The sequence below is a fragment of the Dermacentor variabilis genome, chromosome 4, assembly GCF_050947875.1.
Source record: "Dermacentor variabilis isolate Ectoservices chromosome 4, ASM5094787v1, whole genome shotgun sequence".
NCBI lineage: Eukaryota > Metazoa > Arthropoda > Arachnida > Ixodida > Ixodidae > Dermacentor > Dermacentor variabilis.
The window spans coordinates 68,259,316-68,277,953 of NC_134571.1; the positions used below are offsets into that span (position 1 = coordinate 68,259,316).

Consider the following 18,638-nt stretch of genomic DNA (forward strand, 5'->3'; position numbering starts at 1 on the left):
TTATGCCAGCGCAGCCATCTAAGTTTTACACTGCTCGTAGAACAGGCTAATAATGCATACATATTGCATACATATTCTACTGGAAAATGTGCATTTGACCCAGCCATTTGGAACACTGCTTGCACATTGGCCATACCATGCCCCTAATTTTCCCCAGATATAAAAACGATGCCTTGTTTAGCGCACCTAGCCGAGGACAGCGGAGAAACAAACTACGCATCTCATAGGATGCACGAAAACACATTGGAGAACGAGGGTTTGGTAATCATCTGTAACACTTGCATTTAAGGCAGGAAAGTGAAGGTTTCACAATGCATTTAAAATTTTCCTATATTCACGGAATTTCACATCTGCATCTCGCGCTCTTCCTCTAGGAGTCTGGCAAACGTTTCGATTAGCGTCAATATGAAACCCTGGAACGCTTCATTGAGTAACTTTCTACAAAGGCTGTAATGAACCTACACAGAATAAACATATGTTGCTCATCATTCACAACATTGCTTTGTACTTCGAATAAATATAAACAACATACCCCGCATATTTTACCGAAGTTACTGGGGGAAAGCAACTAAATGTCGTGTGCAACACAAAAAATTAGGAGAAATTGACTATTCAATAAATGTTTTCGGAACACATAAGCAACCTACACAGTGCAAATTTTCAGTACACGTCACCAAAAAGCGGCCCTCGTTTTAAAAAAATACGAAATATCTGTTGTTCTTGTTCTGCAGGTAAACAAGCAATAGCGTAGTAGCTCTCATTTAGAAACAGCCTAAAAATGATAGTATAAGTCAGAAGTGACACACATTCGACCAATGTCATTTTCATGAGCATATCTACAATAAGTCATGATTACACAATGAAATTTGACAGTTACACTTGTAAGAGGTTTGATTAGATTTTTGATGGTGACAAGATAATGAGACTGCAGTGCTCTGTAGGCTATTTCTGGACAGAGACTAAATAGTTCCAGCATTTGATAATAAAACGACTTCATGCCATGAAGCACACCAGTCATTGGGCACGGCTGATTATAATACTTTATCCGGACTTCCCACTTGCCTACAGGTTAAATGTAGCAAGCTGACTGTGTTTTCGAATTCGGATATAGCGGTCCCAAAAAAGTGGGCATGATGCAAGTTGTGCAAGCTGACATTTGTTAAAGGGGGAACTGCCCAGTACCAGGCGTTCTGCGCAATGTGAGCGTGTATGGTGAATCCTGCGCATCGTCTGCTACAAGACGTCCCGAGAAGGCACAAAAGACGATCTTTGCTCCCAAGCACAGGATGCATAGTAAGGAAAAGCATTACTTATGCAATTACTATATATTAAAAAAGAAAATTTAACTGTAGTTTTGTTGAACTTTCCAGCGTGCAGCCGAAAGCGCCAGCTTAAATTCGAAAGTGGGAGGGGGAGGGGCGGCAAATGAAATGCTTTGCCGCCCCCCCCCCCCCCACTTTTGACAGTCTGGGGGGGGGGGGCAAGTGCCAGCTTGCCCCCCTGGTAGATGCACCTATGTGTGCACCTACAAATGGCGTTTGGAACCCGGAGCCACCGTACGGCATTTCGCAAAGCTGGTGGCCGTGAACGTGAAACGGTTGTCCAGTGCACTCGGTTTCGTTGGCGAGGCGGTGTGTTGGCTTTCCGAGTATTGTGCAAGCACTGCGACTATAGATCTGTGTTCATTTAGTATGAAACCATGCATAACTTAATCACCAACACCTGTTGACACATCTCCGATTATGCCCAACAGGCAAGACAGTGTGGCCATTGGTGTGGCTGTGATAAAAATTCATGTATTCGATGTGATCACGTGCATGCCTTGAGGTGGCTAATTGGCCCGATCTTCACATGTTTCTGTGCTTTCCACCAGCGCTGCTTTTGTTGTTCCCTCTGTTTGTGTAGCGTTAATCGTTTTGATCGGTCCGGTCGACCTGGTCGAACCTTGCATGAATAGAGATCGCACATCATGGGATCGCACAGCTGGGTCAAGGTGAATTACACGCCATTGTGCGACATTTCACTGCCTTTGCGATCGGCCGACGTTGTAACATAACGGGTTGTAACATTTCGTCAGAGCTCAATTCACTGTCATGGCATCACCACCTTCCTGCAGTAACCTTGCACTGCTGTCACACAACCAAATGCTCACCTTACAAGAACACACTGCACCACCTGGATACAGTTCGCACAGTCCCCAATGGTGATGTAGCCAGCTGCCTGCAAAATGCTTTACCTAACCACCTGCCCCTCAAGTCAAATATCTGCTATGCAAGTGGTATATGATTTCTTGAAAGATGAGCAATATTCAACCTATGTATGGGTGCAAATACCTGCAGGAAGCGTTGGCAGTTGGTGGCCAGTTGCACGAGGCTGAATCATGACACCAAGTGGTGGCAGGCCAGCCCCACCAAGTACTACTGCAACATATTCTCATGCAACTGCAGTCTAATTCTACTTGCATGAAAACAAACCGTGCAGCATGGCGAGTCTATCCAAATTTTTTTTTAATGAGCACAGGAAAATTTGTGGCACTATGTGTCTCGATGAAGGTGACTGTCTCTTGGAGCACTGAATGAGCAAGGAGCCGGAACACAGCATGACGGGTCGCCAGTGACCCGAGAACCACAGCTTGCGAACTTGGCCTTGTGTGTAGCACACCGAATGTGTCAAGAGACGGAAGAGATGTCGGCACCGGAACCAGCCGCTGCAGAACCAGCAAGGGTGAGGAGGCTTCGAGGTGCGTACCGCACCAGATGAAGGGCAGATGTGGATGTGGGGAAACTTGCCAGGTGCTCCGGTGACATGTGGCCATTGGGATCTGCATCACTACAAAAGGTAGTGATGGCACCAGTCAGCGTTTACGATAAGCAGAGTGCACGAGTGTTTGTGTGTGCAAAGGACATTTGCCTGATGAATCTTGGCATAAAGCCCAAAATTACGGATAGGACAAGATGACACATGGCTGACTATGATGTGTTTCATACATAGCAGGCAGTGCTGCAGTAGCTACGCAAGAGGTGCGATAATAAAAAGCTCACTCTGCAAGTGTGGCAGTGCGGTTGTTTATTTGCGACACTTTCTGTGGAATACCTCCTGCATATATTGAAACTATACAACTTGTGCATGGAAGGTTGCGTCAAATAACATATTGTTTGTGCACCTTTGTGCCTTAAGTGTGCAAGGCACATGTTTTGGCGGCAAGTGCAAGCATTGCACTGGGGCCATTGCTTGCAGAAGCGAGTTACTTCACTCATTTGTTGATCTAAATGGGCTTACAGCTATTATGCTTTCCATGTAATAAATACATCATATTTTGGGACATAACAGTAGGATACTTACTATTAAACTGAATTACTTGACGCATGTCTTTCTTTTATACATGATGCACTATCTTTTGGTAGCAAATGCTAGCAATGAGAGAAGCCTTAATATCTTTGCCTGCTATGTATGAAATGAAGTATAGCAACTGGAAATTTTATAAAGATCTTAGTTGAAAGATATCAGTGTTAAAGCTTCTAGTCAGTGACATGTTACCTTGATTTCTGCCAGTCCAGAATCTTGAGCCGTATGTTATGACAATCATATGCCAACTGGTTTAGGTGGGACAGTTGCTGACATGATAAATTTCTGGGTGAGTGAGCATGCTATGTGTCCTTGGACATAGAAAACAGTAATCCACAACCTTACATAGTGGTAATGAAGAAATCCACATGTTATCAATGAAGTGGCACCGTTTTGTGTGACAGAGAATGTTTCAGCTAACCCATTTATACTACCCTTATCGTAATTGATAAAAGTAGTACCAGTGATAAAATCTTGCGATGCCGCATTCAATCAAAGCATACGGAACTACTCTTATCGTAACTATTAGCGATTAACACTGCTGGTGTAAAGGATTGAGCAGCAACATAATATTCACACATGCATCTTTGGTTCTCTTTCTGTTCAAAAGAAGAAGCAGCACAACAAAAGAAGCTTATAATGATTTCCAATTGAGCACAGCTTTACAAAATGTTGCACTGTTCCTGTTTGTGTCTCCAGTATTGTTCAGATAGTGTAACTGTACTGCAAGTACATTGGAAAATCCTCTTATGTTCTGTCACTACCTCTCTATCAATATGTACTGGAGAAGCATGTAGACAAGGTGCGGTGCACAGTATCTGTTGTCTTGTTTTCTAGTGGTAATATCAAACAATGTTTGATTATTATTCTTCTGAATGGCATTCACAGCTTGTAGTACTACGTCTGAATGCAGCAGGAGATATCATAAAAGGCATCATAAAAAACAAACACGATGAAAGATAAAAGATGCAATCGAAATTCAACTATTTTTGTTTCAATTAGGGATATTTGAATAGCGAGATTTCCTAAATAAATTGAATTTCTAAACAAAGTGAAATATCAAGTTTGCGGGGGTTCCGTTTCTAAAATATGAAGCTTACATACAATATTTGACACAGTTATGTAATACTGTTTGCCACTGGACATATGGGCCACCTAAAGCGCTTGTAAATGAGAAAACTGCTTTCAGTTAGCTGGAGAACCATGACAGTGGCAGTAATGAAACCAGCGAACAGCATGTTGCCAGATGTGTTGTGTTCTTTGAAGGACAGAAGTGTGATATTGAAGCCATTTTTATTGGATGACTTTTTTATTGAGCAAACATTATCTTTTCTGTTCGGACACTGAAGCCCTGATGCCTGTGTGCAGCAACCGCAGCTTTCTGCAGCAGAATGATTCGAAAGAGTCCTCACTTCCATCATTCACTTTCCCTCATGACTTCAATAAAGTGTTGTTATCCATTATATTCAACAGAAACAAATAACGCATTTACCCAAATATAATGCACACTTCTTTTCTGATAAAACGGGTATGAAAATAGCCTGCACATTAGAATTGAGTACGACCCTAAATCTGCGTTACCATATCACCATTGGCAATTCAAAATGACCGCCTCGCACGCACTTCGAGCCTAGCTGCCATAGCTTTCTCAGTGTGCTGTAGTATGTGTGCTTAGGCTAGTGCGCCGTCCGTCTTCCCGGTCTTCCCATTTTCCACATTTGCTCTATCAGCATGGAAGTGCCGACTGCAAAGCATCACGATGCCACAATTAAAAGGAAAGTGATCACGTTTGCAGAGACGGATGGAAATCGGGCTGCGTCACAGGCGTTCGGAGTTCCCGAAGCTTGCGTGTGGGACTGGCACAAACAGGAGAAGCTTTCTACTCCGGCGGCTGCTATGTACAATGCGGCTGCGTCGCCTCTATCTTGAAAGCGATCTGCGATGGAGAAAAGAGTCTACGCATCTAGGCGCACCGTGCTGTGTTCTCGTAGCTTAGTGCAGGTTGAAGCGAGAGTCCACACAAAAGTCAATTCGTTCGCTCCTGCTACTGCACTTCACCATTTCAACGTTTTGATAAAGAGTTTCCACGGTCATCGCATGAGACGTGTTCATGCTTGCTTGTGCGCGAGACACCACGCTTCTTAATTTAGTAAGCCAAAGTTTAAAAGTTTATACGGCCGATAAAACTGCTATCCTTACTTTTCGTATAGCTATCTACTAATTTGCTATTGTAATCGATGCTTCGCCTTTCGGGCGAAACTGCAACTTTTTTTATTTATTACAACTTTCGTGTATTCGGAGTAAATCTTTGTTTTTCCAAATGAGAGCAAGTTGTATTCCTGTATGAAAGAATGAGGTGCATGGTACTGTAAAGGACTTTTCTTATTTTAGGTCGCAGCAAACGGGTGCGCATTAAAATCGAGGGCGTTTCTTTTTTCTTCTTCCTTTTTCTTTAGGTTGTGGCAAACAGGTGCGTGTTAAAATCGAGGGCGGGTTTCTTTTTTTTCCTTATTTTTTTAGTCAAGGAAAACGGGTGCACGTTACAATCAAGGGCGCATTAGAGTCGAGTAAATACAGTCTTCAGAAATTTCAAATAGCGAATTCTCGCAACAAATACCAACTAAATTGTTTCTGCTACTCCATCTGTATGTGAAAGTTCAAATTTTTTCAGACCCCTAGTTCCAACCTACTTATAGCAATGTCACAAAGTGCTTGAAAATACGTACAGTTAAATCTCATTATAACGTAGCTACACCAGACACGAATATCACTTTGTTATATCTGCTATGTTATGCATAGATATTGGCAAGAAACAAGAGATTTACATCAATATATGTCCGATAATTCATTATAACCATGTTCATTACATAGAGGTTTGACCGTATCACCCAAATGGAGCAAGAGACAAGCACAACATGTTACATTTGGCAAGCACACTTCCTGCAGTACTTTAGTGCTCTAAATGCTTTGTTGACACAACATTCATTGCCATCGTTGCATTCCTCGATCTTGCAGACACAGAACCATTTGTGTAAAAGGAGCAACCTTTTTAACTGTTTAATGTTCAAAAAGAATAAACTAAAAGCCAGTTATTTCATAAAACCACGCTGAAACATGCTCCAGACTCTACGCACCTCGAAATTCTTATTGTTTTCCTTTTTTTTTTTACATGCCAAGAATGACATCCTCTGCCGCTACCAGCACTGTCTGCTAAAGCACCACTGCTGCCATACGATCACCACACGGTACCTAATACCACAATTTTGTGCCGACATCTCACCGTTCACTACCATGGCAGCCAAAGTACAGGAGTTTTCATGGAATAAGATGTGCACACCAGTGGCTATCAAATAATGCAGCACTCCATGCTGTGACCAGTGTACTGGACAGAAGAGGTGAAAGAAGATGAAGTGTGGGCGGTGGTGCGCGGGATGTGGCACGTGAGGAGAGTGCATGATGCGATACGATGCGATTTGGACGGATCCGAAGGGGCACGGCCAGCAACAATCTTTGAATGATGCGTCCCAGTGGTGACTAGGACCAGCTAACACACGAGCAGCTACTGGTCCGCTCGGGCACCTGCCTCAAGGACTTGACAAAGGAAGTGCCTGCAGTTTCTCCTGAGAGCTGCTGACGCGACCGAGCAACACTACGGTTCACGTGGCCGCCAGCAATGCTGCACGCACAATTTGCCAATCGTGGAGGTTCGTTGGCCCAGGGGCCCAGCATAATTGTGCTAGCAGCACTGCTGGCAGCCATGCGAACCATAGCACCGCTCGGTCTCATCAGCAGCTCTCAGGAGTAACTGCAGACACTAACACCAGGGTGGACTGTCAGCCACTTAGGGTTATCCCTTGGCACACCCAAGTCTTTGAGGCATGCGCCAGAGTGGACCGGTAGCTACTTGTGCTTTGGCTGGTCCTGCTGTGTCCCACGCACAGGTGCCTAAGCGGACCAGTAGCTGACTTTGTCCCCACTGGAACACGTCATTCTGGATCGGCACTGTTCGCACCAGTCCTTCGGACTAATCCAAAATCCACCACAGCACGTGCTCTCCTCGTGTGCAATGCCCTGCTCACCATTGCCCACACTTTATCTTCTTTCACTCCGTCTTTCCAGTACATAGTCACAATGTGACATCTAGATACACGACAAACCATCAATTTTGTCTTTTAGACTTAATCTGCACTAACTGAACGGCTACTACAACCGCCATGGATGAACAGTCACTTTGGCGCATAGGTCAGCATACTCGGTCATGAGTGCACCAATTCGTACTCACTCCACATTGATTTGACAGACATGGGGTAGAGTGTGAGTAGTGAATTCGACGTGTATTAATGGGTGCAGGTGCCAGCGAGTTTGCGTGGACGTGACTATGAGAAGTCAGTGCTGCTTACATGAATGCCAATAATTAGTGACAGTGAGTGAATGTGAGTATGAGCATTTTTGCGTGCTGCCAAGTGTGAATGAATGCGAGCTGAGTATGTGCGGGCACAAGTAGAACTGCAAGTTAGTGCCAACGAGAGTGAGTAGACACGAGTGTGAGCGAGTGCCAATTTATTGTGCTGGACTATGCTCTGACTCTACTGAGACTTCGTGTAGTACACACCTTGGTGAAGAACCAACGCTGCCTCGAAGGTCCCAGAGGTGAACAAGTGGTTCAGCGCCACCGGAGGCAAGCACCGAGCCATCGCGACTGAATGAGATGCTGTAGACTGTGTCTGTATGCCCTCGTAGCTCCTTGAGCAAGGTAGAGCTCCCCAGGTCCCATACTTTGATCCTGCGGTCCTCACCTGCATTTGGCACAGTTAGTAATGTCTGTCAGACCACATTTCCGTCGGCAGCCAACTGACTGTTGTCTACTGAAAATATATGTGTTCAACTCTCTGATGTGCAAATATTTGTATTATGATGTATAGTTTTAGCCCCAAGGATCCAAATACAACTTGACGGCAGCTAGCAACAGATTCACACACACACACTTCTATTTTGTCGTGTGCCCCCTACAGTTTGTACTTTTCGTTTTGAAACTAAAGAATGCCCACTCTGTGGTTTATGCTCTACGTTTTCACACTTCTAATGGACACTTCTTCAAGGACTTAAATAAGTTCAGAGCTAACGGTATGAGGATCAACAGAATCATCACAAAGAATAGCCAGCAAGTAAATCCCCTAATACTTCCGAACGGTGTGTGACTGGTGTGAGACTCGCTTATAAAGCTTTATAAAGATAGGCATGCATCTGTGAATTGTTTTATGTAACGCTGTTGTTGTTGCCAATACTGTACACAATGCAGAAAGAGACAACACGCAAAAAGAGGACACATCACACATCACTGATATACTGTATTTACTTGATTTCAACACGTCCTTGATTGGAATGTACACCAGCGTTTTTATGGCCAGAAATGGAAAATGCTACGCCCTTGAATGTACCTGCACCCCGATTTCCAGACTCTAAAGAAATTCCTTAATGCAGTACCCTTGATTGTTCTCGCACCAGATTTTCATTGTAAGAGAGAGAAACATAGCCACCAACCTGTGCCCTTTATAATTTATAAAGATCCTATGGACGCAAGGGAGAAGGGAAGGTTAGTGTAGCGCGCATTTAAAAAAAAAACTTTGAGCTGAGCATATAATTTTCGTGGGTTACAAACGCACTTTATTTACAATAATTTTTCTTTAGACACAGCACACAAGTAGCAGCAAACTTGGAACAGCAAAGAGTGACAACGTTGTTTGCAGACCAGTGACTTTTTTAGTGATTTCGCTGTTGCCAATTTTGCCTACTTCAGGCATTTGTCTGAATAAACACGGTTGAAACAAGTACCCCTCTGGTATATGGTGTGTTGCGTAACTTGCATACATGATGGTATCTGTACTGTGCTCTACGAATGCACAGTGCAGGTACCACTTCGATTTCATTTTTTCCGGCATTTTATATTCTTCCGGCATTCTATAATTTTCCGGCATTCTAGATTTCAAAGCCTACATATCTAGAATATTTGTACTTTAATCAATTGGAATATTCTGCTATTTGGGTATCTATATCCAAAATGCTGTTTAATTTGAATAAATCCCAAATTTTCGCTTTGCGAGCAGCACATTTTGAAATTGCTTAATTCAAATGAGGCATTTGGCTAATTCCACAATAAGTGGGGCAATGCAGCCACAAAAAACTAATAAGAGGGCGTTCACAAGTAATCAACATCCAAAGCATACGCACATACGATGGTGGCGCATGCCACAGTGAGCAAGTACCAAGGATTACACCTATAGCACAGCTGCATATTAACGATGGTGCAAAACACGTGTGAATAATTTAGCATTGCTCCAGTGCTATACATTGGCAGGGAAAGCCACGAACAAGTCAACAGTAGAGCCTTTGCTGGCCTGTCAGAGGCATTATACATGCATTTCTTTCAGATAGACTCAATCATAAATTTTTTTTCATACCAATATCAGTGCGTATGCCCATAATGAATATAAGGTATAGCACAGGCACGTAGAATGAGACTTCATTATAAGATTGACTGCACATCAACTGAAGATACTTTCGTTGCAGTCAGTGTCGCACATACATTTTATTGCACTGCGCAGTAAAAACAGTGTTATAATGGCCAAAATATGTGCTGTGGAGTATTTATTTTTTAATCCACAACCAACATGGAATGCTCTTCTTCAGAGATCACAGAACAGTCACTGTGGAGCACAGTGTGGCTGCATCGACACCAAGCAAAAAAAATTAAATTGTGGGGTTTTACATGCCAAAACCACAATCCAGTTATGAGGCATGCCGTAGTGGGGGACTCCGGAAATTTGGACCACCTAGTGTTCTTTAATGTGCACCTAAACCTAAGTACATGGGTGCTTGCACATTTCGCCCCCATCGAAATGCGGCCGCAGAGGCCGAGATTCAATCCCGCAACCTCGTGCTCAGCAGCCCAGCACCACAGTCACTAAGCAACCACGGCGGGTCGACACCAAGCAATGCTGCACAGGAAACGCATCGGAAATATGTTCTGTGTGGTTGCAGCTTAATTATTTAACACTTTATTACACTTCAGATCACTCAAACAGAAAAATGATGATCTCTAGGAGCTTGAATTAACATGAGTCAATGCTATGCTGCTCCAATGGTTTTTACGAGTGACATAAACTGAATGCGATTCACTGATGAGGGCAGTGTCATGCCGGCACCAGCAGCCCATCCTCACCAGCTGAGGCGAGCAGCTGCCCGTCGGGTGAGAAGGCGAGAGCAAAGATGGTGCCCCGGTGAGCGGGTAAGCTGCGCACCACCCGGCCATCCTGCACCGACCAGAGCCGCAGGCACCGGTCACTTGAACCTGTCGCCACGTAGTTGCTATTGGGATGGAACTTCACGCACTGCGCAAGAAATCGGAAGAAGCACACAGGCACTGAACACTCGAGTGAATCTCTATGTTGCAGGTCGACTAGGTGGTTTTGGATCATGGTAAACACCTTACAGTATGAAAAATATGAAGGACAAGTTAGACAAGAAGGCAAACACAAGCACACTGAGCTTTCACTTACATTTATTTTCTCAAGTCCATGATATCTATAGAGCAAATCAGACGCGCAAAAATAACAACAAGCTGTGCAGAGAAAAACAGCTTTGTAATCGCACACATGCAGGCACTGCATAACCACAACTGCACATTATCACATTAAAGAGGCACTAAAGTCAAGCTAAATTAAAAGATTAGGCTTCTGTAAAGACGAATTCGTCATTCATAGCGAGAACAAAGGTGGTGTACGTGTTAAAATTATGAAAATCGAAAAATCGAAGTGGCACCACCAATTTCGGAATATAGTACCGCTTGCGTGACTCAGCACTGGCTGATTCACGAAGCAGCAGAGAGGAAAGTCAAGTGGGGGATTACGTCAACATATCTGTTTTGGCCGGCAGGATTCAAATCAAGGAGCAGCAGAGGGACCTTCAGCGGCAATTTTTTACACAACGAAATCATATACAGTCGCTGACTTATAACTCAAACTCTACAGAAACTGTCTAAAAGTATGAATAATTAAGAAGCCGAAATATGTAACTTGCCAAAAATTAAGAGACTTTATCACAAGTGGCCAAAAAGCTTGTGAACACACTGCTGCATGCACCTGCCTGCAACCTGGTCAGCTAATATTACGACCACTGTCATGCTGGCGCTGCAGATGGATAAAAGTACAGTCAGTGCATGCATCAAATCTCCATCCCCTGGTAACATAGCAAAAGTCAACTGCACTGCAATAGCCGAACGATTGCAGGTTACTTTGAAATGGTCATTGTTGGTTGAATGACACCATCATTGACGCAAACATCGTGGGTGGAGTTGGTGCTACTTGAAGCTGCTTGACGATACTCACCGACGAAAATTCAAAAGAGTAATCAAGGAAGACGCCCTTAGGACCGCGGCAGTATTCAAAACGTAAATAAACAAATGCTACATGCGCAACACCGGCATGACAAATGGCAGATTGTAGAGGATGCAGCCTTTCAAACTTGGCAGCTTGGCTTGACTTGGCTTTTTCCGTGCTTTGGATGCAGTCGGTGACTACTGGATTGACTAGACTTTGCAAGTTTTGCTTTCGAGAAGGTGCCGGCAACATATGAAAGCAAAAATATTGCTTATTCTACTTGACTCGGTGGCCAAATTAGCATGCGGTTGTGCAGGCAGAGTCCGAATGATCAAACAGCAAGCTGAAAGTTGTGCAAATAATTAAGCATGTCCAAACTATTTATCGGTGACTGTATTGGTACACAGAGAATGATGACAGACTTCTAGACAAATAATGTATCAATTTAACTTGGCTTATTATTTTCCTTTAGTGTCTCTTTAAACAGATAATCTAAAAATTTCAACTGTTTTGATAGCCTAGGTACGGCTATGACCGGCTAGTCATAGACCTATGCAAGCTATAGATCTACGCATAGAACTATGCAAGCTTATGCAACCTGGACTAATTGTGAAATCCTTACGTCAACGTCCATGTTGTGGCCAGCTAGTATCCTGAGTGGGTACGTCCTTTCAAGTGTCCAAATCTTTGCTGTGCTGTCTTTTGATGCCGTGGCAAAGTATAACCCCAGGGGCCTGCATGCATCAGACAGCTACAATGAAATGCTGAAGCACCACACAAAATATAAATACTCATACACAAGCTGCAGCCTAAACAAACAAACAAACAAACATGACGCAGATGTTCCACAACATATAAACAGGCAGATTCTACACCATATGCAAAAAGTTTCCTTAACCTAGCATGTCTGAGATACCCGTGATTGAAACTAGCACAAAAAATCACAATCACGTGAAAGGAAACGACGACAATCACAAAGCCACAAGATGCTTTTACAATGCTTGTGGATAATGTCTTAAAAAGACTCCAGTGACCTTTTGATTCTTATATCTGAATTGGTGTGAACAAAATTATGAGTCTTAAGCTCCTGGATGTATAAACAAAAATTGGTGTGACTTCTAGAATAACCGCCTGGTATTCTAGGAGAGCTTCTAAGAGGGCTCCAGCACCAAAAGGAAGAATTTCTGGAAAATCCTGGACAATGCTATGTCTCCCCTGCAATTTGAAGAACCATGGAGCTTGCACGTACAGTTGAACCCGGCTCTATCGAACTCACAAAAGAACGCCTATAAGTTCGATTATAGAGCATAATTGGATATAAGCCTGCTAAAGATTTGGATGTCATAAAAACACATACCATTTATAAAATCAATTTATTGATGAAACTAGCTTAGTTCCCCATGAAACAGTCTTGTATTTTCTTCTGCATGGGCAATTTTGCTGCCTGTGACACACATATTTCTCCACATTGTCTAAGGAGTCGTAGCAGCTGAGGCCGCAACCTTCTGCAATCGCGCAGAAGCACTGGACTAATGCGAGTGCACCAATTACCTCGGAGAATATGGGCAAAGGACCGTTGTTGCTTTCCTCATTGTGCCCACTTTCACTTGTGCTCTGTACGATGTCAGCAATGTAGTCTCCGTTTCTGAGCTCTCCCGTGGTCGCAACACCATCATCTGCACTCACCAACTCATCGATCATTGATTCGTCAACAGCTTCCGGAAATTCTGACAGCTCGCTCCAAACTTCGGCAACACCGGCAACGGCTTTGTCGCATTCATCAGAATTTACAGTCATCACCGAGCACGCGGAGGCCGGCATGTCTGAAGCAATTTCGGATGAACCACTTGAACACAGCCGTGTGTACACGTCAGGTGCCGTGGGCACCAGGTCGCGAGTTTGGCCGCTTTAGCCCTAATCTCCCTCTTATTCTTCAAGATCATGCTGAGCGTGCTCCTCGGAATCTTGCACACTGCAGGGACATCCGACTTCTCACCACGTTCGATCCGGTTTACGATTTCGAGCTTCACGACGAAAGGCGAATTCTGCCGCTTCATCCCAGCAACACTGCGGGAGAAGGCCCACAAGGTGCAAACACAATGAACCAGAAAAACAGCGAGAGAACTCACACTTTCGTCATCTTGCACGATGAGGGCACAAGAGCCTCTGACTGGCTGTCTGAGCAAGCGCTGCGGGTGGGTCAGGATCATTTTTTGCAGGGTGGTGTCAACGGCTGGCCCAAGGTAGCGCAGTCACGGTAGGGAGAGCGGTTGGATGAAGCCGCGCCGGTGGTTCTCTCTGCCACCACGAGGGAAAGCCAACTTCTGGAGGCATTTTGCACCGCTTGACGTTCTATATATCGGGAGTCGCTGCTATTTTTGTTCGATGTAAGCATAATTTTTTATATATATACTTATTGTGTAACTATACAGTGTACAGAAATTGTTCGATATATATAGAATAATTCGGTGTAAACGGGTTCTATATAGTTGGGTTCGACTGTACAGCTACAGATGCATGACATCCACAGTGCCATTCATGTGCAAGCAGGACATGCACAACATGCCTAGTTAGCTAGCTATCCACAGGTTCCTTTATGGAGTGCACCTTTTCACCCTTCTTTCTCTTGCTCTCTCTTTTTGTCTTCTCTGCACAAACCTACAAATCTTGCAGAAAGGATGCGTAGCATAATGTGAATGCTGGCAGAGTGAAAAAAGAGTGCGCTATGGTGTATAAGCACTAAAGTCACAGGAACCATGTCTCGATCAGTGCTGTGGAATGGGTATCAGACAACCCTGATAGATAACCATAAGTATTTATCAGTGCCCAATGCAATTTATTACCTGTTTCCTTGGGCAAAGCAGCCACAGCCTAGCGATTAGAATTCTTGGCTTCAAATTTCCGGGTTGCTGGTTTAAGCATAGATTTGATATACTTCAACATTCCGTCATGCCGTGCATGAACCAAAGCATGTCAAATGAACAAACATGATCAGCCCTGTTCCCAGTTCATAGTCACTGTTTGCAGTAAAGAAGAAAATGCAAAAGTGATATATTTTGTTCCTTTAGGTTACGAGAGAAAAATAGCAAGACAAATTTGATTAGAAATAGATTTGGCATTATATAGCAGTGCCGCCACAATACAGAGTTTAAAAAATTCGCAGCCACAAGCATTAGAAACAATTTCCAACTAATTTCTGCAAGACGGGCAGTTTTCCCTTCAAAAGAAGTTTTCATATTAAGCCCACATGGCCACAATAAAGTTTGCAGGTTTGCAGGTATGTACACCTGGCCACAAAATTTTATGGACCATGGAAACTGCGAAAACGCTTAACTCTCATTACCATGCCTATTCAAATCGATCACCGGTGATCGATGCTTTAGATCGCCAATTTTAACATGTTGGAGCCATTTCTTATCCACTTAAGGCCATCCAGTAGTTATTACAAGCATTGCACTTTCAGAATTAGTTGAAATTTTTGCACTCCAGCGATGATGTGATTTTTGACGGACCTTTTTGCAAACTAATGTGCGTATGTTGTAGCGAAAAGAGGCACGGCTGTCACCTTTTGCCGCGCTCGACAAGAAAGCATGCCACTCACAATTACGTTGCACTAGCATCAAAATTTTGTAATCAAATGACTCCCATTAAATCAAGAATTAAATTATACCGCCAATTTTGCAATCCGACAGTGCTAAGCAGGGATAATTAACCAAAATTACGCCAGCTGTTTATTAGTGAGCTTTGGTTTGGAGCCCGAGATTTTTTTTTCCGCCAAAGTGTATTTCTGAAGGTCCGCCGCATGTCCAACATGTGGACCTGGCATTTTCAACCAGTTTCCAAGAGTTTAGGTTTCGCTACGTAAAATCCCGGCAAGGGGCGCTGCCAGTGTCACTGCGCAGTTATTGAAAGTCACTGCAATGGCATCGTCCCGTACGGCTGCATCGCGAGAAAAGCGTCGTGCTTGAAACTATGCTGCACCCGCACTCCAAAATTAGTGATGAGGGCTCGAGTTATTACTCCGAAGATGACCACAAAGCAGATTCAAGCTCAGACGGCGACAGTGTTTTGAGTCAGCATGAGACATCCGCAGCTGTTCACTGGCGAGTTTTCTCTACGGCCTTGAGCCGTCTCCTTCCTTGTGCATGCTTATCCGCCAATCTTTTGCACAACCTGAGAGCTCTAGTGATTAACTTCAGGTGCATACTTCATACTGAAAAAAGTTTGTGCAGAGACACAAGGACAATGCTGAGAAAAGACAGGGACGGGTGTTCGTCCCTGTCTTTTCTCGTCAGTGTCCTCGTGTCTCCGCGCAAACTTTTTTCAGTATGGATTTCAAGCAACTAGCCCAACTATCTGCTCTCCTAAGTGCATACTTCACTTGGGTATGATGTACTGCATTGGCAGCAAAGAAACTTCCACTCACACCAAGAAGTCCACCCATAGCACACCTCAGCCCAGCACTACGGATCAGCGCAAGACAGTTTATAACAGCATGGGATTTCTTTCTACTCTTCTCTGCAGAAGTGATAAGGGCAATCTGCGAAAATGCAAGCAGATATGCTTGGATGCATAATCTTGTAGTTGCTCAGCTATGCTGAGAGCGATCTGTCCTGGAAGAGGTGCATGACTCTACACAAACTGGTGAAGTACATTCCTTGGACTTCCCATCGGACTATCTTCAGAAGCTGCCGAAAAGGCAGAACTGCAAAATTTGTTACGAGGACTGCAAAGCTGAACAAAAACCAGACGTTTTGTGGGAAAAGTGCGGAGTGCATCTATGCTTCACAAAATCATGGAACTGCTTCACCGCATGGCATGAGTGACAAACTGGTCTTAGTTTTTTTTGTATCCAAAGAACGGCGGTGTAATGAGCATTTACTTTTTTGGAGACTATTTCTGTGTTAATTATTTTTGAAATGTATATTCTGAATTTCCTTTGATATTAATGTTTTTGTAGATATCATGTTTCTTTATTGTTGTTTTTATCAACTGGCAGTGAAAATGGCACTTTCTAGAATTTTTATGTCTTACCTAATAATTTTTTTTATTTGGCAATGCGTGTTCTTGGAAAGTGCATTTCATTATGCACAATATGCTATGCTGTAATGTGTGCTGAGATATTATTTGCAGTGGTAAATAATTTCTTTTCCGAGACATATAAAGAAAAATGACCATTTTCGCAGGGTAACGAAAGATTTAATATATCAGCAGCCTCACAACAGTGCCTGGTGTTTGCATTATCAGTCGCTGCTAGATTACATGAACAACATAGTGATGCATTGTTTTACTGTCTACTTTTATAGACTGCTCGGAAATTCAACGTTTCACGGGATCCCCTGGTCTGTAAAATTTTGTGGCCAGGTGTATTAAGAGCGCCCTTCACTGTGAGCAATTCAAATCAAGGTAAATGAAGCTCCAAACCCATTAAACCCCAGAAAAAACACTGGCAGGCATCACAGTGTCTCAAATAATTTGCTATAATACTTGTTTCTACAAACTCGTTTTGGTACCAAGGAGACTGGTGTGTCACAACATCAGGATACACTGGCTTACCCTGCCCTGTTCCTGCTATGAGAACGGCTGCCATATGAGTATAGCCAGAAGAAATGTACACAACACTCTTGTTCTTTCTTTCTTATGAGTAACATTATCATGCCTAGCCTTACTGCGATGCAGCGTCAGCAAATTTTGCTCTGTGTCATGACGTCGCAATACTGTCGAAATACAGTACCAGGTCTGGCATTTTAAGACAACTTTATTATCGAATTAAGATATCTTAGAAGTGTTTGCCAACATACATATTGGCTAAGCCTCATCCTTTCAAGTGTAGGAAGCATGTGCTAGAGTTTCTACAACTTTGAAAATATGGGCCAGAGCTACTTTATTTCACAAGGCACTGCAACCCCACACTCAATGGCACCATGTCTCAGTCGCAGCCAAGACAGCACAAGTGCTAGATGTACGCATTTCTATAGTGCCAACAGAGAACAGATCAACAAAGTGAGCATGAAATGATCTAGCATTGCTTTGCAGAATCAAATTAAACACAGTGTAAAATAAGCACAAGGAGAAGGTCCAAAAGAGCTGTAACATTCAAATGGCTCGGCTCCATGTTTCAAGAGCACTTGCTCCTGGTCCAAAATGTTTCAGAAAAAAAAACAGCAGCATCAGTAACTGAGAAAGTGCAAAGCTCTGGGATAGGTGAAGCAAAATTTCAAATCCAGAAGGAAAGGCCTGGCATACCCAATGTCAATGTCCCAGACAGGATATGAATGACCTCGGTAAATGGCAACATTGCTGTGCGTTTTTAAGCTCCATGCTCGCACTGCAAAAGAACAAATAAGAACCATATAAAAAAAACCTTTGCAAATACTGCATTTTGTGTCTACCAGTATGCTAAGTGTATTGTATCAATAAATTTATTTCTTATACAGGGTGTCCCAGCTAACTTTAGCCAGAGTTTTAAAATATGCGAATGCCACGTAGCTGGACAGAACCTAGGTAATGTTGTTTGCCGTCGCTTGAAGATACCCAGGTTTTTTTATTCTACCTAATTACATAATTAGCCCTAATTAATTAATCAACTTCTCAAGTATTATAATTATATGAAAAGTGTCAACGAGAAAATTGTAGAAAAACCCCCAATACAGCTTCCTGTTGCTCAATACTTGCTACAGAAAAGTGTTTCTCCAAGCGTGAAAGAAGCCCACAAATGCACGTAAAATTGCCGCGCTACTGGCCAGTCAAGGCACTTTGCGTGCATTTGCGGGCTTCTTTCACGCTCGGAAAAACATGTTTACGTAGCACATATTGAGCAACAGAAAGCTGTATCGGGAGTTTTTCATGTTGATCTACAAATTTTGCATTCACAATTTTCATATAATTATAATATTTGAGACGTTGATTAATTAATTA

The 18,638-nt window shown here is 43.2% G+C and overlaps 1 protein-coding gene across 2 annotated transcripts in view; it reads right to left on the reverse strand.

Moving 5' to 3' along the window:
* Window positions 1–2,485: 2,485 nt before the first annotated feature.
* LOC142579311 (TAF5-like RNA polymerase II p300/CBP-associated factor-associated factor 65 kDa subunit 5L) overlaps window positions 2,486–18,638 on the reverse strand; it is a 34,235-nt gene continuing 18,082 nt past the window's right edge. For both annotated transcript variants that reach the window (XM_075689378.1, XM_075689377.1), the window contains 5 exons: window positions 17,967–18,048; window positions 12,343–12,454; window positions 10,565–10,733; window positions 7,958–8,141; window positions 2,486–2,829 (listed from right to left, as the gene is read on the reverse strand). In XM_075689378.1, the coding sequence (XP_075545493.1) occupies window positions 2,670–2,829; window positions 7,958–8,141; window positions 10,565–10,733; window positions 12,343–12,454; window positions 17,967–18,048 (707 nt within the window). In that variant the 3' untranslated portion in view covers window positions 2,486–2,669. The remainder of the gene's footprint in view (window positions 2,830–7,957; window positions 8,142–10,564; window positions 10,734–12,342; window positions 12,455–17,966; window positions 18,049–18,638) is intronic.